This window comes from Gossypium arboreum, chromosome 8, assembly GCF_025698485.1.
Source record: "Gossypium arboreum isolate Shixiya-1 chromosome 8, ASM2569848v2, whole genome shotgun sequence".
NCBI lineage: Eukaryota > Viridiplantae > Streptophyta > Magnoliopsida > Malvales > Malvaceae > Gossypium > Gossypium arboreum.
The window spans coordinates 142137566-142164366 of record NC_069077.1 but is presented as its reverse complement, the minus strand read 5'-3'; the positions used below and the strand labels follow the sequence as shown (position 1 = coordinate 142164366).

General features: G+C 32.5%; 4 protein-coding genes across 26 annotated transcripts; 3 read left to right on the top strand and 1 right to left on the bottom strand.

Moving 5' to 3' along the window:
• Nucleotides 1-388: 388 nt before the first annotated feature.
• On the top strand, nucleotides 389-6823 carry LOC108483087 (uncharacterized). 16 transcript variants are annotated; one of them, XM_053018026.1, is made up of 14 exons: nucleotides 389-603; nucleotides 1156-1254; nucleotides 1406-1533; nucleotides 1625-1778; nucleotides 1866-1975; nucleotides 2200-2283; nucleotides 2382-2430; nucleotides 2579-2670; nucleotides 2866-2998; nucleotides 3301-3383; nucleotides 3459-4963; nucleotides 5356-5466; nucleotides 5549-6294; nucleotides 6483-6823. In XM_053018026.1, exons 2-13 carry the CDS (start codon nucleotides 1162-1164, stop codon nucleotides 6115-6117), a joined length of 3111 nt encoding a protein of 1036 aa, XP_052873986.1. In that variant the 5' UTR covers nucleotides 389-603; nucleotides 1156-1161; the 3' UTR covers nucleotides 6118-6294; nucleotides 6483-6823. The 16 variants fall into 16 exon arrangements, with proteins under 16 accessions (XP_052873986.1, XP_052873985.1, XP_052873987.1 ...); XM_053018025.1 differs by having other exon boundaries at nucleotides 6410-6823; XM_053018027.1 differs by having other exon boundaries at nucleotides 5549-6331.
• A 1182-nt stretch (nucleotides 6824-8005) lies between these two features.
• LOC108480474 (ethylene-responsive transcription factor RAP2-7-like) lies at nucleotides 8006-11578 on the bottom strand. Of its 3 annotated transcripts, XM_017783489.2 has the most exons (9): nucleotides 10662-11578; nucleotides 10508-10533; nucleotides 10355-10385; nucleotides 10169-10256; nucleotides 9935-10080; nucleotides 9639-9790; nucleotides 9418-9548; nucleotides 9143-9253; nucleotides 8006-8625 (listed from the first exon to the last, which is right to left on the bottom strand). In XM_017783489.2, exons 1-9 carry the CDS (start codon nucleotides 11156-11158, stop codon nucleotides 8413-8415), a joined length of 1395 nt encoding a protein of 464 aa, XP_017638978.1. In that variant the 5' UTR covers nucleotides 11159-11578; the 3' UTR covers nucleotides 8006-8412. The 3 variants fall into 3 exon arrangements, with proteins under 3 accessions (XP_017638978.1, XP_017638979.1, XP_052873988.1); XM_017783490.2 differs by lacking the exon at nucleotides 8006-8625 and having other exon boundaries at nucleotides 9198-9283; XM_053018028.1 differs by lacking the exons at nucleotides 8006-8625; nucleotides 9143-9253; nucleotides 9418-9548; nucleotides 9639-9790 and having other exon boundaries at nucleotides 9931-10080.
• Nucleotides 11579-19025: 7447 nt separating this feature from the next.
• On the top strand, nucleotides 19026-24891 carry LOC108483781 (uncharacterized protein YKR070W-like). Of its 6 annotated transcripts, XR_008269417.1 has the most exons (14): nucleotides 19026-19287; nucleotides 19377-19480; nucleotides 19728-19763; nucleotides 20211-20329; nucleotides 20438-20478; nucleotides 20717-20788; nucleotides 20910-21093; nucleotides 21200-21295; nucleotides 21396-21463; nucleotides 21675-21882; nucleotides 21967-22056; nucleotides 22177-22257; nucleotides 23511-23652; nucleotides 24236-24268. XR_008269417.1 is itself a non-coding variant. In XM_053017946.1 (13 exons), the coding sequence occupies exons 1-12, from the start codon at nucleotides 19181-19183 to the stop codon at nucleotides 22240-22242; spliced, it is 1191 nt and encodes a 396-aa protein (XP_052873906.1). In that variant the 5' UTR covers nucleotides 19026-19180; the 3' UTR covers nucleotides 22243-22257; nucleotides 24690-24891. The 6 variants fall into 6 exon arrangements, 5 of the variants coding, with proteins under 5 accessions (XP_052873906.1, XP_052873905.1, XP_052873904.1 ...); XM_053017946.1 differs by lacking the exons at nucleotides 23511-23652; nucleotides 24236-24268 and adding an exon at nucleotides 24690-24891; XM_053017945.1 differs by lacking the exon at nucleotides 24236-24268 and having other exon boundaries at nucleotides 23511-23792.
• On the top strand, nucleotides 23903-26159 carry LOC108483783 (probable serine/threonine-protein kinase PBL7). The gene is made up of 5 exons (XM_017787360.2): nucleotides 23903-24349; nucleotides 24690-24937; nucleotides 25038-25227; nucleotides 25305-25696; nucleotides 25779-26159. Exons 1-5 carry the CDS (start codon nucleotides 24193-24195, stop codon nucleotides 26058-26060), a joined length of 1269 nt encoding a protein of 422 aa, XP_017642849.2. The 5' UTR covers nucleotides 23903-24192; the 3' UTR covers nucleotides 26061-26159.
• The last annotated feature ends 642 nt before the right edge of the window (nucleotides 26160-26801 follow it).

The following is a 26801-nucleotide window of genomic DNA, read 5'->3' as shown; positions in this document are numbered from 1 at the left end:
GAAATACGTGTCCTGTACATAGCAATAAAAATTATATAATAAATAAATCTATTAAAATTTATATAAAAATCTATTAAAATGTGTTGGGTAAGAAATTCAAATATTATCATATTAAGTTTTTATATATTATATAAAAATACAATAATGTCCTAATAAAAATATAGTTGATTTTGTATATAAAAGGGTATATTAGTAAACTTTTAATTAAATTTGTAACTTAAAGAGACATGATACTTTAGAAATTAAATATAAATATACTAAAATTCTTATAAACCACAAATTGATAATACAAACAATAATATATAATAAATAATAAAATGTATAGTGTAAAATTATTTAATAATAATATATCAACTATGTACTAAATTAAAATTGAAAAAAAATCTTTATCACATGCAATAAATAATAAAAATAAAAAGGCAGCAGCCAAAAAAGCCAAACAAGAGAAAAAGACCAAAAGAAGCCTCTCTTGTGTTCGATTCTCTACATTTGCTTTGTGGTTTTGGTGTTGCTGTTGGTTGTTGTTTCTCTTTTTATCGCACAATCTCATCTGCATAGATTCCTCTTCTTATCGACCCCCCCCCCCCATCCTCCACCCTTACTGTAAGTCCTCTCCTTCCCAAACCCTAATTTTCATTTCCTGCATTTCCCACTTTTTCTATTTAATTTCTGTTTTACGAACCCCCATTCATTTATCCTATCTGAATTCCCAAGTCTTAACTCATTCGGTGTCTTTCTGTTCTTTTTTGTTGCTTTACTTTCTCGATTTATTATATTGCATGTAAATTATCGATTAGGAATTCGATTGTTTTAGCTTCTTTCTTTATTGGGTGACTCTGGCTTGTTGGTTTGCTAAGAATTCCATCTTTATTTTGATGACCACTGTATTTTTTCCCTGGAATTTGGGGGGTTATAGTTAATGTAAGGAATCAGGTTTTAGGGTTCGATTTTGTGATTTATCTAAAATGAAGTGTTCCATTTGGTTGTGGTATAATTGTTATTTATCTAAATGAAGCGTCCATTTAGGTTGCGAATTGTTTAAAAAAAATTCCTTTTTGTAATGATAAATCGAGAAATCACTGGCTGTGCTTGTAGAGTATATCATTAGTACTTTTTTTTTCTTTATCTGATTATTTATTTTCTTTGGGGTTTCAGGCAATCATGAGTGACGAGGGAGAAAAGACCTGCCCCCTTTGCGCTGAGGAGATGGATTTGACTGATCAGCAACTCAAGCCTTGCAAATGTGGTTATGAGGTTTCAAGCAAATTCACTTTTTATTCTCTTTTATGAAAATGATGTGAAATGAGATAATAAGCATGACAGAAAGAGGGAAAAAAGAGGAGACTTAATGTGTGCAATGGCCCTTATCATGTCTTGTTTCTTTTCTATCTGTTCTTTGTGGCAGATCTGTGTTTGGTGTTGGCATCACATAATGGATATGGCTGAGAAGGATAACACAGAGGGGAGGTGTCCAGCATGTCGTAGTGTTTACGATAAAGACAAGATTGTTGGCATGGCTGCTAATTGTGAGAGGTTGTCAAGCTCTCCACTTTTTATTCTCATTAAAGATGTTGCACTAGTTAACTGCCATTGTCTCACGTGTAAAGTTTTCCCCCTTAAGCAGGTTGGTTGTTGGAAATAATTCAGAGAGAAAAATGAAGTGGCAAAAGCCAAAGGCTAAATCATCTGAAGGAAGGAAGCAACTGAGCAGTGTGCGAGTTATCCAAAGGAATCTTGTTTACATAGTCGGGTTGCCACTTGGTCTGGCAGATGAAGATGTGCTGTCTCATTCTTTCCTCTTGCGCATGTTCTCAAACTAGTTGTTCTCCTTGTATCATGACCTAAACATGCATCTCTGTGTGCAGCTTCTCCAACAGCTAGAATATTTTGGCCAATATGGGAAAGTTCTTAAAGTGTCCATGTCTCGGACTGCAGCTGGTGTCATTCAGCAATTTCCAAACAATACATGTAGTGTGTAAGTGTAGATATCTCATGGATTTGGTTTTAAATCTGCCTAATATTAAGGCATTCTTCTTTCATGTGTTGGATCTTTAATAGAAGCATATTTTATCATGTGGTTTGGTTTCTTCAGTAAGGAAAATTTATCTTATTATTTTGAAGATTTGTTCTTTGTCTCCTTTGTGGTTCTGTTATTTAGAATTTTCTTTTCCAACTTACATATTTTACACTGGTTTACAGATATATTACTTACTCAAAAGAAGAGGAAGCAATTCGCTGTATCCAGTCTGTACATGGGTTTGTCTTGGAGGGTAGACCATTAAAGTATGAAAATAGTTTATGCAACTTTTAAATTTTGTTAGTGGTTGGATGCTTACTTGTTCTTGATTATCATCTCTAATACTTGGAACATTTAATTTTAGGGCATGCTTTGGTACCACAAAGTATTGTCATGCATGGCTGAGAAATATGGTATGTTTAGAAGCAGTTTTCAGTTATTTTGTTTTATAGGTTGAAGATTATTATTTCAACTAGGTTAGAATATACATCACATGTAATTGCGATTTTCTATTCTTTTCCCTTTTTCTTTTTTTTTTTTTTTTTGGGGGGGGTGTTTCAGCCTTGCAACAATCCTGATTGTCTGTATTTGCACGAGATTGGTCCTCAAGAGGATAGTTTCACAAAAGATGAGATTATATCAGCATACACAAGGTATATTCATTTTGGGTTAGCTACTCAGTTATAGCTGCCATCTCTATTTCTTTTTTGTTTTATATTTGTTGAGTTTGATGATGTAGCTTTCTTTGTGAGATAAAGAAAATAAACTTTTGTACGCTTTCTGACTCAAACAAATGCATGTTGTCTCTTGGATGATTAATGCACTTACTTAGTTGTTTAAAGGAATAGGGTTCAACAAATAACTGGTGCAACAAACAATATGCAACGGCGTGCTGGGAATACATTACCTCCGCCAGTGGATGATTACTGCCCCAATAGTTCTGCTTCTGCAGCAAAATCTGTTTCTAAAAGTGCTCCAAATGTAAGTTCATGTTTTTTCAACTTCCAAAAAAAAAACAGCAAGTAATGCAAGTTAAATTATTGGATGTAAATTTAGGAAATAGTGAAATAGTTATCTGCTTGCAAGCAAACCTTTTTAACACTTATTATCTGTACACCTCCTAATGGTTAGATTCTTAATAGTTTCTTTTCTTCTTCGATCATTGCAAGAAGAATTTCTCAAACAATATGGTTTGTGGGTTGAGGTGAAGATGGATTGTGTGCCATTTATGCATGGCTTTGTCTCCTGAATTTGACTTTGAGAGTTATTTTGTATACGTACAGAATACAACGGTGAGCATTTCTAGATGTTCTTCCCCAAATGGAAGCTCTGGTAGATCCATTGCTCTTCCTGCTGGAGCATCATGGTATGTCATTTAATTTGTTTACTTACACTTTGTCATGTTAGTGCTGGTGCTAAAAATTCCAAATTGTTCTGCCAGGGGAATGCGGGCTTTAAACCAGCCACAATCGACCATTTTAGCTTGTTCCAATGGACCTTCTAAGCTGAAATCTGATATGGATAGCAACACAATACCATTTTCATCTGCAGGAACAAACACAAATCAGTCTTGTACATTACATGTTGATGCTAGAAAGAAGTCATCTGAGGAGATTCATTCTATGAGTATGAAGGGTAAACCTGATTTGTTAAAACCTTTACAACAGACTGCTGGTTTCGCAGTAGAGAAACCTCCATCACCTGATATAGTTTCTGCTTCTAAATCATTGAGCAGCCAGTTATCTTGCCCACCAGCATCCAGTTATAATGACCAGGTTGCTAATGTACCATCAACTGCTACTAACTCCGTCTTTGATCATGAGCAATCATTAATTTCACCTGTTGGGGAAGTAGGGAGTACTTCCACTGCTGATGGGAAGATACAGAGGTTGTGCTCTGATATGTCAACATTGACCTTAGACAAGAATCTATTGAATGGACATTCTGATTTAGTTAGACCTAGCAGTTCAGCTTCTGGTTATGGATCAAGCAACTCACCTAGTAGTCAGGGGTTACAACAATGTTGTACTGAGCTCTATTCAGAACATTTAAGTTTACCAGTTGCTGGTAGATCTATGACATCTCACAATGGGGTGTGTATTTCACAAGAGCAGTCTGATTGGAGAACTCAAACTCAAGTAGTGGAAAATACAAGCTCCGAAGTAGAGGAAGATGTATTATCTTTTGATAATCAAAGAATCAAGGATCCAGAAGTAATTAGCCATTCAAGTTATTTGCCAAATTCAACAGTTTCGCTCCATTTATCAAATCATTCCAGGGCCCATTCCTTGCAACATAGTGAGACTTTTGGTGCTGTTAATATGAATGCTGATACTCCCCTTGTAGATAATAAAGCTCGTGACAATTTACATCCTCATGGATCTCGTATTTCTTCTTTGTCAAATGAATACCCTGAGAAGTACATATGCGGTGGTATCAGTTCTGATATTACCTCTGGAGGTTTCCTTCCGCTTTTAAATGAAGAGCAAGGGAAGCAGATGGGGAAATTACTCGGTAATGCTGAGTGCAATACTGGCAAAGATACAGGAGAGAACAGCATAATTTCAAACATATTGTCACTAGATTTTGATACATGGGATGAATCCTTAACTTCACCACAGAACTTGGCTAAATTGCTTGGGGACACTGACAAGGAGTCCAATTCTCTCAAATTATCCAGTTCGTGGAAAGCACTGAATAACAATCAATCCAGATTCTTATTTGCAAGACAGGAGGATTCCAAATACAATTCATTTGATGCTGACTCCTCATTTGGTGTTTTTGGGCAAATGCTACGGAACCATCCTTCTAGCCAAGATTTTGCAGAAAGCAGGGATCTCTATCCAAATAAGTTTGGGATTTCAAATGGTTTTTCTTCCCGTAACTTTAAGGATTCTGACAAATTTACCGGCAGTCCTTCAGTTTTCTCTTCTAATAAGCTTTCTGGTGAGTGTCTGGGAATTTCCTTGCTCCTACTATGTCCAACTATGCTATGAACTTGAATGAGCTTTGTTGTTGCAGTCTGAATGTTGAGTTGAGTGGTATATGTTGCTTATAGATTGTAGGCATTCTCATAATTTGGTCTTTAACGTTATTAGCATGGATAAAATAGCTATTACAATTAGATTTTTTATTTTGTATGCACTGCGCCATCATGGCCTAACCTATTTTTTTCCTTCTGACTTCTGATTATATGAAGCGAGTTGTTTTGTATATGAAATCATTCTGTCTACAAGGGGCACTGTTTCATGTCTCATATAATTTTCATTTTTAGATTTCTCTCTGAGTCTGGTTTAGATTTAGTTCTTACTTATGCTTTATTTGATGTCATGTAGTAGTTTCAAGAACTCAAATTTCAGCCCCACCTGGATTTTCTGTTCCTAGCAAGGCACCACCTCCTGGTTTTTCTTATCATGAGAGAGTAGACCCTGTCTTTGACACTGTATCTGGTGAGATCCCTTTTTTACTTATTGGTTCACATTGGCTGTTCCTAGACTACATATTGACTTCGTCTGCCTTTTTTTGTCAAAGAAAATCATTTGATGGACTCTTCATCCCTGTTAAGAAATTCATATCAGGCTCGGACAAGTGTTGGCATTGGTGGCCCTGGAGACATAGAATTTATTGATCCAGCAATTTTGGCAGTTGGTAAGGGTAGACATCAAGGAGACCTCAGTAATGCAGGCTTAGACATGAGACCAAATTTTCAACCACAGTTAAGTCCCCTTGATGATGAGGCCAGGCTTCAACTATTGATGCAGAGGTCTCTTTCTCGTCATCAAAACCTAAGATATGATATTGGAGATAACTTTTCTTCTCTTAATGACTCATATGGAATTACTTCAAGGCTTATGGATCAATCACAAGTGAACAACATGTCCCCATTTGCACAGTTGTCTCTCCAACAGTCAAGAAATTCACACATGTCAAATGGTCATTGGGATGGATGGAATGATGTTCAAGGTGGAAGCAATCTTGGTGTGGCGGAGCTCCTTAGAAACGAGAGACTGGGATTTAACAAGTTCTATTCCAGTTATGAAGATTCAAAGTACAGGATGCCCAGTTCAGGTGATCTGTATAACAGGACATTCGGAATGTGATTGTTGTTGGAATCATGTTGTTACTCAAATTGCAGTCCTATGGTACTGCAAAGAAGTAGAATGGTTTTATGCGATTTTTGATAGCATGCTGGGGATGTAATGTTGATTTGTAGCCGATCTCGTTGGGCAGCCTTATGAAGGATCATTTGTCCATGATTTGGGCCAAAAAGCTAGCAGGTAAATGAGGAATCCCCCCCCCCCCCGGGCATAACTGGTATGCACTTGCATCCCTTCCAAAGGTTATATATCCATCTTGGTGTTAATTGATAGTTGTTCTTTTGGAATATTGCAGGTGAAGTGAGAGCTTCTGCAAAATTTTGATATAAGGATAATAGTAATAATAATATGAATTGATTGTATTGCAGAGACTTAACTGCCAGGTTGAACCTCCCCTGATGCTGAATGCTTTGATAGGAATTACTACCCTCTCAAGTAAAAATTGACATTGCTTATTCGGTTACAACTCAATAGATAAGATATTTATTTAATTTATTAATAGGTTTCTTTGAAATATTTCATGCTTGTATATGGATAATGATCCTTCACGTCACAGATTCCCTACTTCCATTTTAAGAATGCACATTGAGATTAATCTATGATAGAGGTGTAATTGAGTCTACTAGCTTTTCAAAGACTCGAATTTTGAGCTTAATTTCTATTCTAGATTTAAATCAAGCTAATGGAGGTTTTTTTATTTAATAGAAAATGAAGTAGATTTGACATTTATTCTTTGAGATGAGAGTTTTAAATTGAAGCATAAAAAGGTGGGCCAAATTGTATGGAAATGAGTGAAAGAAAAAAGGTTAATGAAGTTTGCAAAGTGTTTAGCATTAGAATGTCATATTGGCGGCAGTATATATATATGGAAAGGGAACTAAAGTTACGGCGTATTGGGGCTTGCTTTTTTATGTTAGAGAGGAAGCATAATGCTTGATTATTATGTTTAAGCAAATCCCAGATTGCGTGGGTTTAGCTGCCATTCTTTTTCTTGGAATTGTACGTATGTATATTTAAAACGGTAAGTACAAGTCGAACATAAGAATGGCAAAACATTCTCTCTATTATTGATTCCCTCCACCATAAGAAGAAGCAACCTGGTTGTTGTTGAAAAGACCTTTTTGGTCTCCTTAAAAAGACATTATTACATCCCATCAAACTTATCTCATCGACCCCTTGTACCATTTCATCATTCATAAAACAAAAAGTAGAAGAAACGTGATTCTTCACAATAAAAATCTACTCCCGCTTTTGATGATGCTTGCTTGATCATTAAAATTTAGAGTATAATCATCACACAATGTCACATTTCAATACCACACGCAACAAATCCACTTTACATTCTTAGTTTGTCTACAATACAAAATAATACTCTATTTTCTTCTTTATTTATCAATCGATTTATTTTATTATTAATATTTTAATAGTCTAATTGTTATTTATCATGTTCTATTCACAGTTTTGAATATTTTTTTTAAAAATGCGATAGGAATTTTGGATTCAATTGGAACTTTACATGTATAATATGAAATTATTTTTGAGATTTCAATTGAAATTTAGTCTATTAATTTTAAGAGAAAACCCTAAAAAATAAATACATAATTGGATAAAATTATTCCACCCAAATGCCCTTCACTTTTAAGATTTTAGTCATGCTTGTCTTCGAATTTAAGGTTCCCTTTTCTTCAAAATTCAATTATTATTAAATCTTTATTTTCCACTAAGAAATCCGTTAGATCATAATAAAAATATCATTCCACAATTACTTTTAGCATTCAACAAATAATATTTATGTATCTTACAAAATCTGTAAGATGAGTGGCATAGTGATGATAGCTATGGGCGTATTGTGATTGATTTGACAATACAAAGTAAAAGAAAACAAAGGAAATTATTATGGTAAGATGAGAAGTGTACCATCCATCCTCAAATTTCCTTAAAAAGGACAAAAGACAATTAAAATAATGTGGTGTTGTACAGTTTGATGTAATATATTATTATAATTTTGATCAATTTATGTTAACGTGGCACTTATTTAACCAATCAAAATGGATGCCCCCACAAAATAGATGACAATGCCTGGCCACACTAATCATTTTGCCTTTGCCAAACAAAATATCTTCCCACTGCTTCTTCTCCAATATTCTACTAAACTTCGTATATATATAAAATCACAGTTTAAAGCAAATCACCCACACAGTAATCAAGAAAAACCAGTGCATACCTTATTAGTTGTAAACAAATCATCATGTATTGAATACCTTAACAACATTTCGTGGTGAAGGTTGCAAAATGAGGCTATGGTGGTGGCTCCTCCATGTGAATATAGATTTGAGGAGTGGCAGTGGTGGCAGTGGGGGTGGCAAAGTGGAAACTGGGAGTCGTTAGATTGGAGGGAAGAATGGCAGCAGAGGGAGGGGTAGCCAAGAACGAGAATCCTGATGATGCTGCAGCGGGCAACAGTGGTGGCATTGGCCTAGCACCATGCATTTGCCATGCCCAATCTCTTTCCTGCCCAAACAAATCCAAATTGTGTTACCTTATATCCATCAAACACTTTACAACACTAATCATGGTAAAAGTACCATAGACAGTCAAATTGCATTTTGCCCCTGCTTAAAAAATGAGTAAATTTGTTTATATATGTTAAATCAAAGAGTAAACTAATTTTATTAAAAATTCCATCCATTTTTACTGTTAAAAACGCTGGCATACACGTGACACACGTGTTATTGTCTGTAATTCCATCAAGCATGCCAATTATTAATAGCACAAATAAATGAAACTTTTAACAGAAAACTCTAATTTGTTCTTTGATCTAATGTATAATGATTAATTTACCCATTTTTTTTCGTAGAAGAGACAAAATGCAATCTAACTCCTATTACAGTGGCCTCTATGGTACTTTTACCCACTAATCATTTATTTTAACATCTAGCTCATCAAGATCTTGAGATTAATATTAACTTATAGGCCCTCAATATTATAACATACTGACCAGGAAGTAGTACAAGTTGTTATTGTTTACCTCACTAGGAAAGAACCTAGGATATACATTTCTCCACAAAATAGGTTGATCTGAATTCTCGGTTAGCCTTTCGAAAGCCGGACTGACTATTGCACCAGCAGGGTTCTCCGCCTACACAAGCCAATCATATACACCATCGAGCTAAAAGAGGGTCAATAAACAAGTCATAAATGCGTATTTCTTAAAGCCAGCTAAAGATTAACAGCAAAACACCATCCCATCCTAATCCTCTAATTGTAATCAAACATGTTAGAAAAGTCGGGTTCATAAGTTACCCCCGAACTCTTCCCCTCGTGCACGTCGTGAGGGCCAGAATGGAAATGGTGATGCTGCTGCTCATTTTCCTTTGGATCATTGCCAACAGGCGGACATATTCCCAAGTTTAGATCAAGATTGTGACTATTGCCTGAAACACAAATTACAAGAGAAGTATCACACAAGCAACCTTGATTTGAAGATTATTTACAACATTAATACTACCAATAGCATATAATACCTTCATTAGTACTGGTATCAAAGATGATCTCCCCTTCGTATGTACTCGGCTCGAAGTTGGTAACTGCCTCCCGTCCGTTACATTTGATAGCTGCCTTGTCATAGGCCCTTGCAGCGTCTACTTCGTTGTCAAATAGCCCGAGATATATGTACCTACAAGACGAAACGACATCCCCAATAAGCATCATAGATTTGTTTTTTACATTCAAGAAAAACTGATTCTCAGTTCGACACCAAGAGAACTCAAAACAATAAGTTGAATACAAAGTTGGAATTTCCATGAACAAGTATGCTTACTTTTTGCCAAGGAATTGCCCCATCCGTGCTTCCCATCGGCCACATTTGTGCAGCGTGACTCCTCGGTATTTCGAGCTTCCCCTCGAAAAACCAGTACTTTGTCGACGAAGTATGTGTACAAATTCTTCTTTACACAGATTCTTCATCTACAGCCATCAAAGGAAAACAGAGTAAGGCCCTGAACTAACAATCACTACAATCCGTATTCTATATAATGCTATTCAAATTTCCAACCTGTTTCATATCTTCCTCATAATCACTGACACTGAAATTGATATCAGCATCAACCCCTCGAAATTTAATAGCTGCTCGATCATAGGCCCTGAATTTATTTAACATACCATTTCAGAACAAAAAAGAAAACCCCAAGGCTACTCTAAATTCTAATCAAATTTAAGAAACCATTTCCCCCTGATTTACCTAGCAGCGGCATGAGCAGTATCAAATCCACCTGGAAAAAAAAGATGAATAAAATCCAAAAATGGAAAGCAAAAAAAAAAAAACCTCATCTCCTTATTAAAAAAGTAGTCAAGAAAATTACGAACAAAGTTAACCAATCACATGTATACATACCCAAATATACTTGTTTCCCGCAGTCCCTGAAATCATAGCAGATAACAATTAATATAATTGAACCTTAGATTTCAACGAATTAACGAACGAATCCAAAATTCAAAAAGGAAAATTAACCAATCAGAAATTTCCCTTAAATTAGATGAAAAATTACCATATATGGGATTCCCATCTTCCAGTTCTTCTATAGAAAGTAACTCCTCGATACTGGGAGCTTCTAGAACGGGGTCCTCTACGGCTTTTCTTCGACGTCTGTGACGGTTGTTGACGTATTACCAGCGACTCATCAGCTTCTTTTCTCTCGAACGAATGATCGATCCATTTGTTGTTATTCCCCGAGCTCTGCCCTTCAGAAATTCCGACTCTCGTCGCCGGAAACAACTCCCTAGTAACCACCACGTCTGCGTCGTCGTTTTGGAAGTCATTTCCACCACTTCCGACTTTAAGTATGTCGAAGCATAGAGTGAACGCATCTCCGTTGGCGCGCGTGGAGCACGACTCATCATCGTCGTTGACGATCGACGAATTCGAGGTTCCGGATTCGTCCATTTGGTTTCCACAATCTCCATTACGCTCGGTGCTAAAAGGAGCCGCCGAGTTTGAGTCCTGAGCCGACTCAGTCGACCCGACATTGAGGTTAAGATCTAGCATTTCGTCTTAAGTTTGTTGCCGAACTTAGCTTTGACCCCCTTTAAAATTGAAGTAAAAAATCACCAACTTTTCGGCTCAAAAAACAAAATCATATTTTTTTTCCTATAAAGTTATCAAATCCAACGGGGGGAGATGGATACTGTCAGAACACTGAACCAAAGCTAAGAATTACAAAAATAAAAATAAAAAAACTTTGGAGATTCTCTCTTTCCGGGAGACCGAGAATGAAAACAGCGTCGTTGTAAAGCAAAGGAATTTAAAAAATGATGCTACCATTGATGAATTACTCGGCGATCAATTCGAATAAACGGAAAAAGATAATCGCCGGCTAGCTGATTCCATGAACAAAGGAGAGAGAGAGAGAGAGAGAAAGAGCGAGAAGAGACGGGCGTATGAGAGCAGAGAACATTACAGAATACGGACCTAAACTTTTAAAGTGGAATATATAAACATTTTCTCTCTCTTCGGACACCGGTTTCGCCGGTTACCCGTTCTTTGTTTTTGTCAGTCATTCCACCTAGATATTATGGCAAACTGGCGGGGCGGAGTGGTTTTTTACCCGCCCCGACCTAATATATTTCCAACATTAATCTAATTAAATATTAATTTATTTGTCTTAAAATTAAAGTTATAATCAAACCTTGACTACATATTTCACATGTTTTATTTTTAAAATATTTATTAAATAAAATGAAATAATTTTTTTGTTTTCTAAATATACTATTAATTATATAATTATATTTGAGCTAATATTTATATAAATTTTATTACAGTATATTTTAAACTAATTTTATATGTAATGATATAATGATAATCATATTAGGTCAAAATTTAATTATAAATTTTAAAAGCTCAAAATATAATTTATCATTTTTAATGATTAAAATATATAGGTAAAATATAAATTTACCGTATATTAATTTATAATCTCATTATTTATGAGGGGATTGAATTAGTAATTTACCATTTTGGGGTCAAGGCCCTTGCCTTTGTCTTGCGAAGGGTTTTACCTAAACCCGACACAACTTAACAAAATTAATTGAATAATTAAACTTACCTCTTCCCAAAACCTAGTTTTAAAAAAAAGAAAAGAAAAGAAACTGACCTTATTCAATCGATTCGATTAGAATTCATCAAATTTTTTTCTTTGTCATCTCTAATTGAAATTATTTTAATTGTAAAGTTGAACTTGTTAAATTTAAAATAAATTTAAAATATCTAGAAATTATTTAAATTATAAATTTTAAAAATAATAAAATAATACTTAATTTGTTCAGCTTGTCATATATAATTTATAAATAGTTATCATTTCGGATTGCCTTGGACTATGGAAATATAAATTAGCATGTCATATTTTTGTACTTAAAATTAAACAAATAAAATTAAATTTATTCTTAAAACTAAAAATTAAAAAAACACTATTATAACATTAAATTTAAGAACGTTACCCAATCAAGTTTCAAATTAGTAAAATGAAAATTGTCATAGTTTTTCATTCATGTTGCCTTGGCATTTAAACATTTAATAAACTTTGGGGCATGTGTCAAACACATGTAATGAATTGAGTCTCTGACAGTCGATAATTTTGACCGTGGAAAGCACTTTTGAGCTTTGGAAATCTAGGAAGTTGGAAATTCTTTTCTTCATAACATATGGGGACAACATTATCTTATCTAAACCTATGGGTAATATTTTTTAAATAGTTACTTAAAAGTCCATTAAGTTTTAATTCGATTAATATAAATATCGTTATTAATATAAGAGAATGTGGGTTAAAGTGTGCTGAAGCTTTTTATTCTCTTATTTATGGATTAGAGAGAGGTTATTAGTTCAAGACATTGTGATAAAAAATAAATATAATCCAAACTTATAATAAAATTATTCAAAAAGAACCCATTCGTCATGTTGATAAATAAAAAAAGATATACTTGCTAATCATTTATTTATAATGACACTATCTTTACTCATTCAATAATCAATACAATAAACTGGGTGGTAAAAGTATTATGGAAATCTTTATATTAAGAGTTTTATTATATTTTATTTTATTTTCACTTAATAAATAAGTAAAATTAATTTTTGTACTTGTCTTTTCTATTAAAAAATTACCAATTTCTATTATTAAAAACTATTATAGTGATGAATAACTAGACATGCTGATATACATGGATAAGTTTTTCATAATAGAAATTAACGGAATTTTTAACAGAATAATTGATTTGCTCTTTGATCTAATGTGAATGGACTAACTTATTTATTTTTTCAATAGAATGGATAGAATGCAAACTAACTCTTATCACAAAGGCATCCATAATACTTCTAGTGGTTAATTATCGTATTACATAACATAATAAAATAAACATCGATAAAACTCAAAAGAATATGAATATGTTATTAGTTATATAACATAAATGATTGATTCGTTGAAGTTTTAAACATGAATTTAATAGGTATATGCTAATTATATAAACTTTGATCTTGTGTAATTTTATACATGAAATTTTGATTTAATTTTCACAAATTACAACAACATTATCGAATTAGCACTATTTTATATTGATATATGGTATACACAAATAATTGTACTAATGTAACGTAAAATCAATATATGTATTTTTTTCTTAAATATGTATACATACGAAGCACAATTCAAGTTTCATATATCTAATTACACTAAGTCAAAATTTATAAATTAATTTACACATTAAACTAAAATTTATGTATAAAATTAATATTTATCACTTTAATTTATTAGTTGCATATCGTCTAATACGGTGGCCAAAGAGAAAATTTCAATCAAATAATTATAACAGGCAATCTAAAAACATAATTTTGACTTTAATGGTAATTTTTTTTGCTAAACACTTATTTTCTTCGTCCTTGCACTGATATTATATAAAACAAAACGTGCTTATATAAAATTTCCTCAAAAATTATATGAAGTTTTTGTTGCGGCTTTGTTGTATTCATATTAGATAATTGATGTCGGCATTTCCTTGCTGGATTCATCACATCCGACATGACATCTCTTAAATGTTTCATTCACGTGACCTTATTATCCCGGCTTTCTTGTCCACATAATATTCGTACCAAACATATGCATGATTATTACCTTTTTCTAAAACATAAATATTAATACATTTTTTCGATTTATATTCACTTATATGAATTTAATTATCTTATAATACATCATTTAGCATAATGTATAAAATACAATGGTTAATTATAGGTCTTTCAGTAGAGTTAAGGATGTTACCCGTTAAGGGTTGAAATTAAATTGTAATTTTATAATAATAAAATATAATTTTATTATTTTAATAATTAATGTTTTTATAATTTTTAAAAAGATTAAATTAAATTTTATATTTTTAAAGGGTCAATGTATAATTCTATATTTATTAATTTAAAATTTTAAGAATTTAATAGAGAAACAATTTTAAAAGAAATATTTTTTAGGGCCTGATTTAGTTTAATTTTTAATTTAATCAAGGTTCAATATGATACATCAATCCAATTTAAATTAAATTATTTTAAAAATAAATAGTTAAAATTTTGATATTTTTATCTCAATAAACAAATTTTAATCATTTTTATTTTTTTACAATTTCTCAATCTAAATTTAACTCAATAAACAATTTTTTATACAATTTCTTAATCATTTTATTTTTTATAAATGATTTTAAAGATATAAGAAAATTAAAAGCAAAAGCAAAAGCAAAACTATAATTAATTAATTTTAAATAATTTAATTAAAGTTAAATTGAATGAGAGAAGATGTCACGAGAGAATTTATAATAAATATATTTATCTCTTTAAGAATTGATGAAATGGTATTATTCTTTTATTGATTTTTGTTAAAAAGGTCTTGAAAAATAATTTCGGTAATTGGAAAATATCTCAAAAAACATATTTAAAGAATTTATATTAGTATAAATTATGGGTGTTAGAAATTTAAACTATATTGATTTTAAGATATCGTATTTTACTAACTTTTTTCGTATGTGGTCGTGAGTCGTGCATAATAATTGAACTTTGAAATTAATTTATTTCCTTGGCATTCTAGAATAATACATACTCTTTAAATATCTTACCTACTAAATAAATATTAAACAAAATAAAATATCACATTAGCAAACTCAAATAAATTCATTTATTTAAAAATAAAATAATTTATTTGATTTTTTAATTTTATAAAAATTATTTTATTTTTCCATTTAATTTTTAATTTCTTTTAGATCTTAAATTTACATTGTTTATTAAATCATCTCCAAAATAGATGAAAAAGTTAAACGTTTAGTAATTTTATTAACGTGACATATACGTGAATACTACATTAGTAATTAATCAATTTTTAAAAATTTTAAAATTCAAAAAATATTACAAGCATAAAATATTTTTAATTTTTAAAAAATTAATTGTTAACGTGGCATATATGTGGATTGCTATATCAACAAAACTAACAAACGTTAATTTTTTATTTGTTTTGGATGATTTTATAAATAATGCAAGTTAAAGGACTAAAAATAAAAAATAAATAGAAAATTAAGATGATATTTTTATAAAATTAGAAGGACAAATAAATTATTATATTTTTTAAATGCAAAATATATTCGTTTTTATATAAAAAGAGATTAATATCTTAAAAATTTATGAATTATAAAATTAGCTTTTAAAAAGAAAGGAATTTTTCCATTTCTTATTGATTAATCCATTTTCATTAATTGCCGTTAAGCCGGTGGAATGTTATCCAATCTTGTTAATCTAAACGACGCAGTTTCTTCTTAGACAGTCACTCACTGACACTGTTAATACCTTCCCAATAAGGTAATCATCTTAACCTGAAAACCTGTTGGTAATTTTATTTTCCAATTTTAGAAATTTAAAGCTTCAAATCCCTGCCCAAAACAACTACCATCACCGGCTATAGCCCGTTGCCAAAAATATCCCAAATCTATTCCCCTTATCCATCTTCCAACCAATTCACACATGCCACGTGTTAATGATAATGGTTTAGCCACCACAGTCCAATTTGGTTAATCTGCCGAATGCAATTGATTGTTTATCTGAGCAACGGTCCACGTTCGTTTGAAGAAATTAAAAAAAATCACAATCCTGGGAAAAATCAAGAGAGGTGATAAAGCGCACTCTCTTAAACGACGCGTTTGATAGACGCAGCCAATTGTACGGGACTTAGACTGCCCCTATCAGGTGGTCCCCTTTTAAGGAAACCTCTCTTGGTTAACTTTTGTCCGTGATTCCAGGGTTCCAACACGCGCCACTTTCACGTTTAACTTCCTGCACTTTATTTTTTTTCTTTGGTGAAAACCTATAAAAGGCCCATCTACTATGTGTTTTTGGTTGATTTAGTCCTTTACTATAATTGGTCTTTTCTTACCCTCTACTTTTTCCAAAAATAGTAATATTTTCTGTCCTCCTTTAGTTTCATCACAAAATTTGACGTTATTTTTTTTAAAGTAAATTTATTAATTTATTCAATAGATGGAACTATATAATTTAGGAAAAAATAATAAACATTTATTGTAGATAGTAAAAATAAGTTCCATCAACACAATAAAGGCTTTAGTCTTAACATTAATAGAACATCATGACACGTTGACAATTTATTTTGTCACAATTCAAGTACGACATATCTGAAGTAATTGCAAATACTTAATATGATAAGAAAATCAACCTCAAATGGTCCAAAATGGGGAGCAAAAATTGACAAAAGAGTCGAGCATTCACCAAACTAAAGAGGATGACAACAAAACCATCCCTAAAATCACTTATAAACCTAGGGTTACATGCATAAACAATACTAAAAAACATGCTACAAGAGTTGACAAAAACTTATAAAACTGAAAACTTATTAAACAATAAAATATAAAACTTAAGACAACACAGGTTCAAATCAACTTGTGAAATCATTTATTATTTTGAAATACTCTCGAAGCAGAAATAGATTAACAAGCTGACAAAGAGTCAACCACTTTCCAAGAAAAACTACTGGTGGCCAGTGGAAATCGCGAATACAACAAAGATACTCATAAATAGATCTGTAAATTGAAAAGATAAAAGACATGTGTAGTAAATGAGAAGAATAAATAAAGAAATGGTTGGTGGAAGGGAGAAAAAGCCGGGTGATAACTAGCCCGAAAGTTAGCACCATCGTAGCGTAAAACAAAAGATCAACAAACGGCATGAAGAAAAAAGAGAAAAAATTTTAGGATTAATTGAGATTAACATTGTTTATTTTTAAAACATGTAATAATAGTTAGATAAATATTGCACACGTCACCATATATTTAAGAAAAACAAGTCAACATAAATTATTTAATGAAAATAAGTCCCCGTCATCATAATTAAGCACTAAATCAGAAAAAAACACATTACAATAACCTTGTATAAATTTCTTTCCCTTGTACCAAAAAATCACAAATCTTTAAATTTAAAACATAAAAAGATGTGTTTTACTAGAACGCTCTCCCAAAAAATTGAAAACGTTGAACTTGTTTTGGAAGTCACCAAATAATCTTTGGTAGTTTAATATTAAAATTTCAGGCGACCAACCTTTTTAGTGATATTTAAAAAATTGGCAGCACAGTTCACAACTACAACTATATATTATTATTTCTCTAAATACAAATATTGTTTAAAAAAATCCAATTTTTTTAACGGGAATAGAAATGCTCATGAGTCGGGTTGGGTGTAATTATAGTATTAACATATTTTATACTTGCTCAAGTCTGAACTCACCTAACCCGAAATATGGGCTTAAAATTTTACTCAAATTCACTTATATTTGTAAAAGACTAATTTAAGCCCATTTTAAGTCCACCTATATTATTTTTAAAAATCTTTATTTTACTTTAATATTTAATAATTTTATACATTTTTATTTAGTGAAAATATTTATATAATCATCTTACATCGATTAGTATTATTATATTTAGTATAAGTTAATTTTTTAATATATTCTAAATTATATAATATAAAATATTATAACTTAAAATAGGCCAAGCAGAGCTTAGGCCTTAAATGTTGAAGCTTGAGCCCTATCCATATTTTAAATATGTCTAATTTTTTTACCTAAATTTATTTTTCAAGTATAATATTTTTACTTAAATTCTCTCAAATTTTGAATGAACCTTCAAGTTTAGACAAATAACTCATATTCAGAGAGGTGTGAATACAAAACTTGAACCAAAATAGTTGGCTTTTGTTATTTTTGTATATTTTATTGTATTTTAATTAGTTTTTTATAATAGCCTTGTGATAAAATTGGGTATTAAGCAAGAAAACAAAAGGAAAATGGGGCCACAAATACTATCGTGTCATTGCAAATATTAGAAATATATATAAATTTATTAAAGTACAATTAGTGATGAATATTTTGTCGGCAAAGTGTACGAGGTTTTTTACGCACGGCTACGTGGACGCTTGATATCCATTCATGGAAAGTCTACTCTTCATTATAATACTCTGTCGTTTAGTCAAACTTCCCATTTTCATTTATTTTTTGATTGAAAATTATTATTATTTTAGCAATTATTTTCTTTCTTTGAAATGATGAGATGTCCCTAGTTGTGCTGGTGCCACTCCTTTTCCATGCGAACTTACGAAAATGTCCCTGGCTTTTTATGTTTATTTATCATGTTTGCCATGATGTGAAGGCTAATAAGGTGTGGTCAGTTTCAGATTAATCAAATGAATGGAAAAGGACACCTGGCCTTTCCTATGCGAATATTTTATTTATTCTTTTTCGAATTATGGAAAGATTTATTTAGCCAAAAAAGAAAGGAATTAAGGAAATATATAAATATTGCGGTATTTTCAGTTAATTATTTGGTATCATAAACTTAATGGGTCAAAAGTGACCCAAAATGAAAAAGGCCGTAATGGCCCAGCCTTTGCGAGTAAAAATAAGTCTCCTTGTTCTTCTTTCACTCTGTTCAATAGCTGAAGAAGCTCCACGCTTACTGAAAATCTACATTTTTTTTCTTTTAAAAAGAGGGAAACACGATGATTCATCTTCAATTGTTAAGAAAATCGTCGCAGACTCGATCGAGAAAGCAATTGTCGCAGCTTTTCTCAAAAATCTCTCAAATATCTTCGCAACCATCCAAGCCGTGCGTTTCTATCAAATTTATTTTTTTAAATTTCTGATACCAGTTGCTTTTTCGATCCATTTAATTTCCTTCTTTTAATTAATTAGCAGGCCTTCTTTTGGCATTGCCTTCGATATAGACGGCGTCGTTTTGCGCGGGAACACTCCTATTGGTGGCGCTTCCCGAGCACTTAGGAGATTATACGACGGTTCCGGTATGTAATGCGTACTCATTTATACCCAATTGCCTCTAAAATGGTAATTTTTACTTTTTTTCCCCTATAAATTCATGAAAAGGGGGAGACTAAGAGGAACTGGAATTGCAAATATTGACTGTTCAAGGAGTTAAAGTACAATCAAAGAAAACCTCATTTAGAATTAATTATCTATTTTTTGGTTATTCGTTCTTTTTTATGCAAGAACATTGGATTGACTCTGATTAGTTCATTTTTTTTCTGGCAGGTGTTCTGAAGGTTCCTTTTGTGTTTTTGACTAATGGTGAGTGAATTCTGTGTGTTCGTTTCCATGTCCTTAAAGCTCATTTGTTTTTTATGGTTTCTTCTTTGTTTGCTGTACTGAAACTTAGATATGTATGATTTTGGCTGTTAAATCTGGGTCTGGCTATCTGTCATTACATATTACATTCTAGTCAATTACTCTCTAATTCATGTTTCATTATTATTTACAAGCATGACTTCTATAATTAATAAGTGGATCTTACACATGTAAATGATAATGAATAGTGTACTAATAAGTAATGGATTGGATCCTACATAGCTAGCTTTTATAGAAAATTATGTTATCCGGATACTTCATTTTCTCTAAAATTATGTTATACAGATACGCTTCACCCGGTCACCCTGAATTATTAGAGTATAATAGAGACTTAAAATCACTATAGGTTTTAATTATGGTTTCCGATTTTGAAAATGATGAATGAAGCAGCTTATTCCATTGATATTGTTGGCTCCAACTTCTCACTTTCTACAGGGGGCGGTATTCGTGAATCAAAAAGAGCTGCGGAGTTGTCAGAACTCCTGGGTGTAAAGATTTCTCCTTCACAGGTTATATCTTTTGATGTTTATATTATTCCTTTATTTTTAATTGTTGGTAAAGAAAGCCTCGTGGATGGTGGTGTTAGTGGCTGACAAATTACTTTTAATTCATTCCAGGTATTGCAGGGCCATTCACCTTTTAAACAGCTAGTGAACAGGTACAATTTATAATTTATCAGGGTTCTTTGTTTCCTCCAAAATGTTGTAGCAAATATGACCTCTACATGTATTTGTTGAAAAATTTTGAAGGATAACTGTGTTATTTTCATGGAGACAATTATTAATTCGGAGGGAACACTTTAAAGGAAAGGAAATGTCCAAACGAGAGTCAAGCATTTTGTTTTTAAGTTATGTAATCTAATTGTCTCATTATTTATTATTGTTATTGCCATTTAGGTTTGAGAATGAATTAATTGTTGCTGTTGGGAAAGGCGAACCTGCTGTGGTGATGTCCGAATATGGATTTAAGTACGTTTCTAAGTATACTTCTTGCTATGTCATTGGAGATGCTAACTGCTTTGCTAAAGATGCTGATAAAATTTTGGATAGAAGTTCCGACTGATTTGTGTCTATCGATTTTGTTATGCAGAAACGTGATTTCAATAGATGAGTATGCACTGTACTTTGACAACATTGACGCACTGGCACCGTACAAGAAATGGGGCACCTTAGATTTTGCTGTAGACAGAACCAGAAAATGCAGCATTAATTCCAAGAGAGTTCAGGCAGCATTTATCGTTAGTGATTCTGTTGATTGGAGCAGGGACATTCAGGTCACCTTAAATAATATAGCCATATCAATTCTTATTCCGTGACAGTACTTAATTGATATTTAATCTAGAATGACTTAATTATAGCATCAGATCTTTTTAATATCAGGTTCTTTGTGATATTTTAAGAACTGGAGGTCTTCCTGCAAGTGAAGAAGGGCCTCAACCGCCTCTTTATTTTGCACATGATGACCTTAAATATCAGGTTAGTTAAGATTGATGCTTTAGAACTCAGTTGCTTTTTACCTTCTATGGAGCCTTTTCTTACAAGTAGTAATACACTGATAAGATGCTGTTAAGGGTAGGGTGCTTTTCCTTCTGAACGTTTGGGCATGGGAGCATTCAGAATTGCACTGGAATCGGTCTTCAATAGGTAAGGGTTGAGTGTATATAGACAGGCGATTATTCATTAATTTGACTGTTAGATATTACCATCCTTTCCTTTTGAATTTTCTGAAAATGATTCCTTCACGTGGTCTATTAGTTTAAGTATTACTATATTAATCTGGAATTCCTCATTAGTCTTTGTTAGCAGTTAATGCTCGAGAGACAGCTTTGTTAATTCCACTAAATTAAACATGCAGCATTCATGCTGAAGCTCTGAAGTATACATATTTTGGAAAGCCGAATCCAGTTGCATTTAAGAATGCTGAAGTTGTGCTAAAGCAACAAGCCTCGTTCATTTATCGTGAGCTTAACATTGTGAACCATGCAAACTCTGGAAGTCATGACTTCCAGACACTATATATGATAGGAGATAATCCTGCAGTCGACATCAAGGGTGCACGGCAGGTTTGTCTCTCTTCCCAGTTCATATTTTTATGTCTAGGATGTAAAGCTATTAACAGTGGGAGAAAACCGTGGTTCACATCCCAGGCTGGAATTCCTTGGTTTCCCATTTTGACAAGGACTGGTGTTTTTAAGGGAGATCATCATTCTAATCATCCCGAGTTTCCAGCCAGTATGGTAGGCACTTCAACTCTCACCGAATATTGTTTTCTTTTTTTACCAAACCAACTTGATATGACCCTTAATCTTTGGTTTCGATTAGCACCACCCTAAAACACTTTGTTGTTACTGCTGCAGGTTGTTGACACTGTGGAAGAAGCTGTGGACTTTATTCTTAGAAATGAGCATCAAATCACAGATTAGCAGCCGAATCAAATGGTATTCATCCATTTAAGTTAAATTCCATCCATTTCAAATTCGATTTCTTAGTTTGAGTCACATTAAAGAAAGCTTGATTACAACTTTTTTTTCCATTAAATTTTATATTCTCCAAGCGGCAGTCATGTCTCGGGGGTCTAAGGTCACATATAATTGCCATGGCCCTAATTTTGCTTTTGAGACCATTGCCATTCTTGTTTCTCTTCATTTCTTCATTAGCACTTAACCAATCATATAGTTTGAATTTTATATTGTTTGCTTCACTCCTTTAATATATTAAAAAAAAAGGTATATTATTTTATATAATGATTTCAAAGAATCTTCTGGAAAGCATTGATTAAGACCATATAATTATATATATCAGTCATCACCTTTAGGTCTAATCAAAATTATTAATGGAATAAATATCTCAAACTATGTAAAGAAACATTTGATTTTGAACCTTTTCCTTTTGCCCAAGTGTAATATTTATATTTCTTTTCTTTGTCTATCCTTTTAGTTAGCGGCTCATGTGTTTAATTAATCCTTATTTCTTTTTATAATTAAGTAATGGTTTGAATTGGTTGAACCCTTTATTTTATATATCAATCATAGAGTAATTATGAAAACTACTAATTTTGTATTGTTCTTATTTGATTGAAATTTTTAACACGTATGTGTGTAAGGATAGTAGTTGTACTTGTTTGCTTGTTTGGTGGGTAGATAAGTTTTTTTAATAATGGTACAAAGTAATATATGATAGTTTATGCGTGGGGTTAAACTGACTGACTTAATAGTTTTTGATATATTCGATTCGGTCAAGCACTCAAGTCGGTTAAATTGATTGATTATGATTTTTCTAACTAAATTGGTTCACTTAACAGATTTATAATATTATATAATTTTTAACTTTTAAAATGTATTTGTAATATATGATATATATAAAATTTTAACCAAAATCCAATTAAACTTTTATTTGTGTTTTATTTCTCATATTTAGAAAAAAATTATAAAAAAATTAACCAACTAAACACCAATGCTAAGTACTGAAGTTGGTCAAGTAGACGGCTAAAATTTATTCAATTAATTTAAACTATTTTTTTAAGAGTGAAAATGTCACGATGAAATAAAAGTAAGTTACTAGCTTCATGATTATTGTTCTACGCTTCATATACTACTATCTTTTTAAGGTTTTTTATCTTTTCATTTATATGAAGCTTCGCCTAAATAATGTTTTTTTTGACGACTTATCCTTGTATTCCGCTATAAAAAAGGACAAAGATCTTTTGCGACGACCAGCTTGCTGCCAAATCATCGTGGGACAATCAAATACCGCCACGCAAGCAAATCGGTGTTGTTTTAGTACATAAAACTGAAAAAAATACACAACTGCGTCATCATCACATTTATATTAGGGTAATAATAAATATAATTTTTTTCTTAATTGTTTGACACATTAAATAATTATTTAGTTGAATAAGATTTTTGGAATTTATTTGTAACGTGTAATAACAGTTTTAATTCAATCTATTTATTGTCCGATTCGCATGATTTAAGTATTGACTTGGCGTATAATTAGGGGTTTAGTCACTCTGAATCGGTTTTTTGCCTGAATATTACCTAAAATTACAATTTATTTTTATAAAAATAGAACATATATAAATAAATAAAACCCTGAAATTCGAAGTTTTCTTTTTTCTTTTTTGTTTGTTTTTAATTTTATTGCTGTGTGTTTTCTTTTCATTCTTTCTCTTTCCAAAGCATTCTCTTTTGTTTCTGCTTGGACGGTAAATTCTTGGGGTTCAAACACTTTTCTCCTCCTGTCCAGTGGAGAAAGTGAAGGAAAAAGAACAGAAAAAAAGAGAGGAAAGAGAAAGAAAATAAATCCAAAAAAGAAAAAATTAGGAGGGAAAGTTTTTTAAGATTCTTTAAAAAAAAAAAAACTATTATTGAAACATGGGTTGTTTTGGTTGCACTGGTCATTCAACCGACGATTCAGACTTCCCAAGAAACAAGAACAACAGGAGGAATGCTAACAACAGCAATAAAAACAAACCCCATGATCAAAGACAAGCCGTTTCCGGTCCCAGTTCCTGTTCCAGTTCCAGTTCCGGTATTGGTTTTTGTTCTTTCTATGTTTTCCTTTTCCCTTTTTCTGCGATGATATGCATTGTGTTTGATCATGTTTTTGTGTTTTTTTTATATCCCAATCTTGATCTTGTGATATGAAATTTAATTAGGTAATATAATGGAACTAGTGTTTTTTGTTTGTTTGCATGATATGATAGGAAAAGGCACTTCCATTTTTATAATCCAAAATCCCTGCTATTGTTTTTATTTTGTCCTTGTTGGATATTTTTTAACTATTGATGATTTGGGGTCATTACAAGACAATCTCTGTAGCTTGTCTTATGTTTCTCTTGTTTCGGTTTTGGGGTTCCTTCTGCTTGAAGTAAAAAATGCATCAAAAGAGAGTGTAAGGAAGGAAGAAGCATCTAAGGATGAGGAGTTATTGATGGAGGTAAGGAATATGAGTTTGCATGGTGGTGAGGATTCCAAAGTTGGAAAAGCTATCATGCGGGCACAGTTGTTTACATTCGATCAAGTCATAGCTGCAACCGGCAACTTTAGGTCCGATTATTTATTGGGGGAAGGTGGTTTCGGTAAAGTTTACAAGGGATTCTTGGAGGACACAAACGAGGTTTTCATTGTCTCTTAACAGATTTTTGCATCGTGCATTGTGTTCTTTGTTGAAGTTGGTGTGGTTACTTACTTTTCCTCTTTACTTGCCTGTTGTATAGGTTGTTGCTATTAAGCAACTTGATCAAGATAGTCTTCAGGGCAGTAGAGAATTCGCTGCCGAAGTATTGACGTTAAGCACAGCTGAGCACCCAAATCTCGTGAAATTAATAGGGTTTTGTGCCGAGGATGAACAAAGACTATTGCTTTACGAGTACATGCCATTAGGGTCTTTGGAAAACCATTTGCACGGTAAGAAAAATTCCCCTGCTGATTTCATTAGTTTTCTGTTGTATGACATGGCGACGTATTAAACTTCATGGATACAGATCTCTCACCTGACCAAAAACCACTCGATTGGAACACGAGAATGGAAATAGCAGCTGGTGCGGCGAGGGGATTAGAGTATTTGCATGTTAAAATGAAGCCACCGGTCATATACCGTGACTTGAAGTGCTCCAATATTTTGCTTGGTGAGGGATATCATGCCAGGCTGTCTGATTTTGGCTTAGCCAGAGTTGGTCCTAGTGGGGATAAAACTCATGTTTCTACAAGGGTTATGGGCACTTATGGTTATTGTGCACCGGATTATGCAATGACTGGACAGTTGACGTTTAAATCCGATATCTACAGCTTAGGGGTTGTCCTTTTGGAACTGATTACGGGTAGGAAAGCAGTTGACTATTCGAAAGATCGTAATGAACAATATCTTGTTGCTTGGGTAAGAAGAAACTTATTCCCACTTTTATCAATTCAATATCTTCATTTGGTTACCTTCTCGGTTTTCCGTTATTTGATTGCAGGCACGACCTTTGTTTAAAGACCGAAGGAATTTTTCTCAAATGGTTGATCCTCTGCTACAAGGTCAGTATCCGATGAAAGGTCTCTACCAAGCTTTGGCCGTTGCTGCAATGTGCGTACAGGAACAGCCTAACATGCGTCCGGCTATATCTGACGTAGTTATGGCTCTGAATTACCTAACCGTCCAGAAATATGACCCTAACAACTCTGCTCAGAGCTCACGAAGGAGCATGACATTGTCACCGGGGAAAGGACGAGTTGCAGATCGTGTTAAGGGTTTCTGAGCCGGAGAATCATGTACATATACATATAATATTAGAAATAAAAACGGCAAATATACTTAATACTATATGGTGCCAATTTATCGGATTTTGCACACATAAGGTAACTACTAGCATTACTTAACCTCCTTAAAACAGAGATTTTCTTTCTTCCCCCCCCCCCTTCTCGTTGCCGGTGTACATGTGAGTTAGGGTTCTTCTAGGAACCGTTTTCTCCCCATGAAAACTTTCCTTCAAGGAATATATTTTTACAGTGAAAAGGAAATTCTTACATAACAATGTCTTAGTATTATTGTTTATTGTTGTGTCTGAAAGAGAAGCTATGAACAATTTCTGCAATCAGCTTGTCCGAATTCAGTGCTTTAAGAGACAAGTTTATGCAGTGTCATAGACTCATAGTTCATATATGTACCACAAATTATCCATCCAATATAAACTATATACCATTTGGTCCTTTTTTACATTTTATTAAAATTATTTTCATTATTTCTTTATATCATGTCAAATTCCTAATGTTTTAAATAAAAAGTTTAGAAATATGCCATCTAAAAGATTTTGTTTTTGGCCAGTGTCATTAATAAAACTATTAAATATGAAAATAAAATGATATGTTTGAGCTATAATGGATCAAATTAACATTTCAAGTCAATTATTATGTTGTCTATTACATCATTGAACTAAATAATAACATTATAGAAAATAAATTAAATCACAAATTTAAGCAGAAGTCATAATTTGAGATTT

Excerpts from the sequence above, each read along its gene's own strand:
- LOC108483087 (XM_017786294.2), top strand. The coding sequence starts at position 1,162 with ATGAGTGACGAGGGAGAAAAGACCTGCCCCCTTTGCGCTGAGGAGATG. Across the intron at positions 2,999-3,300 it reads TTTCTAAAAGTGCTCCAAAT|AATACAACGGTGAGCATTTC; the intron begins GTAAGTTCATGT and ends GTATACGTACAG. Across the intron at positions 4,964-5,352 it reads CTCTTCTAATAAGCTTTCTG|TAGTTTCAAGAACTCAAATT; the intron begins GTGAGTGTCTGG and ends GATGTCATGTAG.
- LOC108480474 (XM_017783489.2), bottom strand. The coding sequence starts at position 11,158 with ATGCTAGATCTTAACCTCAATGTCGGGTCGACTGAGTCGGCTCAGGAC. Across the intron at positions 10,534-10,661 it reads AGATGGGAATCCCATATATG|GGACTGCGGGAAACAAGTAT; the intron begins GTAATTTTTCAT and ends CTATGATTTCAG. Across the intron at positions 10,386-10,507 it reads CGGGAAACAAGTATATTTGG|GTGGATTTGATACTGCTCAT; the intron begins GTATGTATACAT and ends TTTTTTTTCCAG.
- LOC108483781 (XM_053017946.1), top strand. The coding sequence starts at position 19,181 with ATGATTCATCTTCAATTGTTAAGAAAATCGTCGCAGACTCGATCGAGA. Across the intron at positions 19,764-20,210 it reads TTTTGTGTTTTTGACTAATG|CTTATTCCATTGATATTGTT; the intron begins GTGAGTGAATTC and ends TGAATGAAGCAG. Across the intron at positions 21,883-21,966 it reads ACATCAAGGGTGCACGGCAG|GCTGGAATTCCTTGGTTTCC; the intron begins GTTTGTCTCTCT and ends TTCACATCCCAG.
- LOC108483783 (XM_017787360.2), top strand. The coding sequence starts at position 24,193 with ATGGGTTGTTTTGGTTGCACTGGTCATTCAACCGACGATTCAGACTTC. Across the intron at positions 25,228-25,304 it reads TTTGGAAAACCATTTGCACG|ATCTCTCACCTGACCAAAAA; the intron begins GTAAGAAAAATT and ends TCATGGATACAG. Across the intron at positions 25,697-25,778 it reads AACAATATCTTGTTGCTTGG|GCACGACCTTTGTTTAAAGA; the intron begins GTAAGAAGAAAC and ends ATTTGATTGCAG.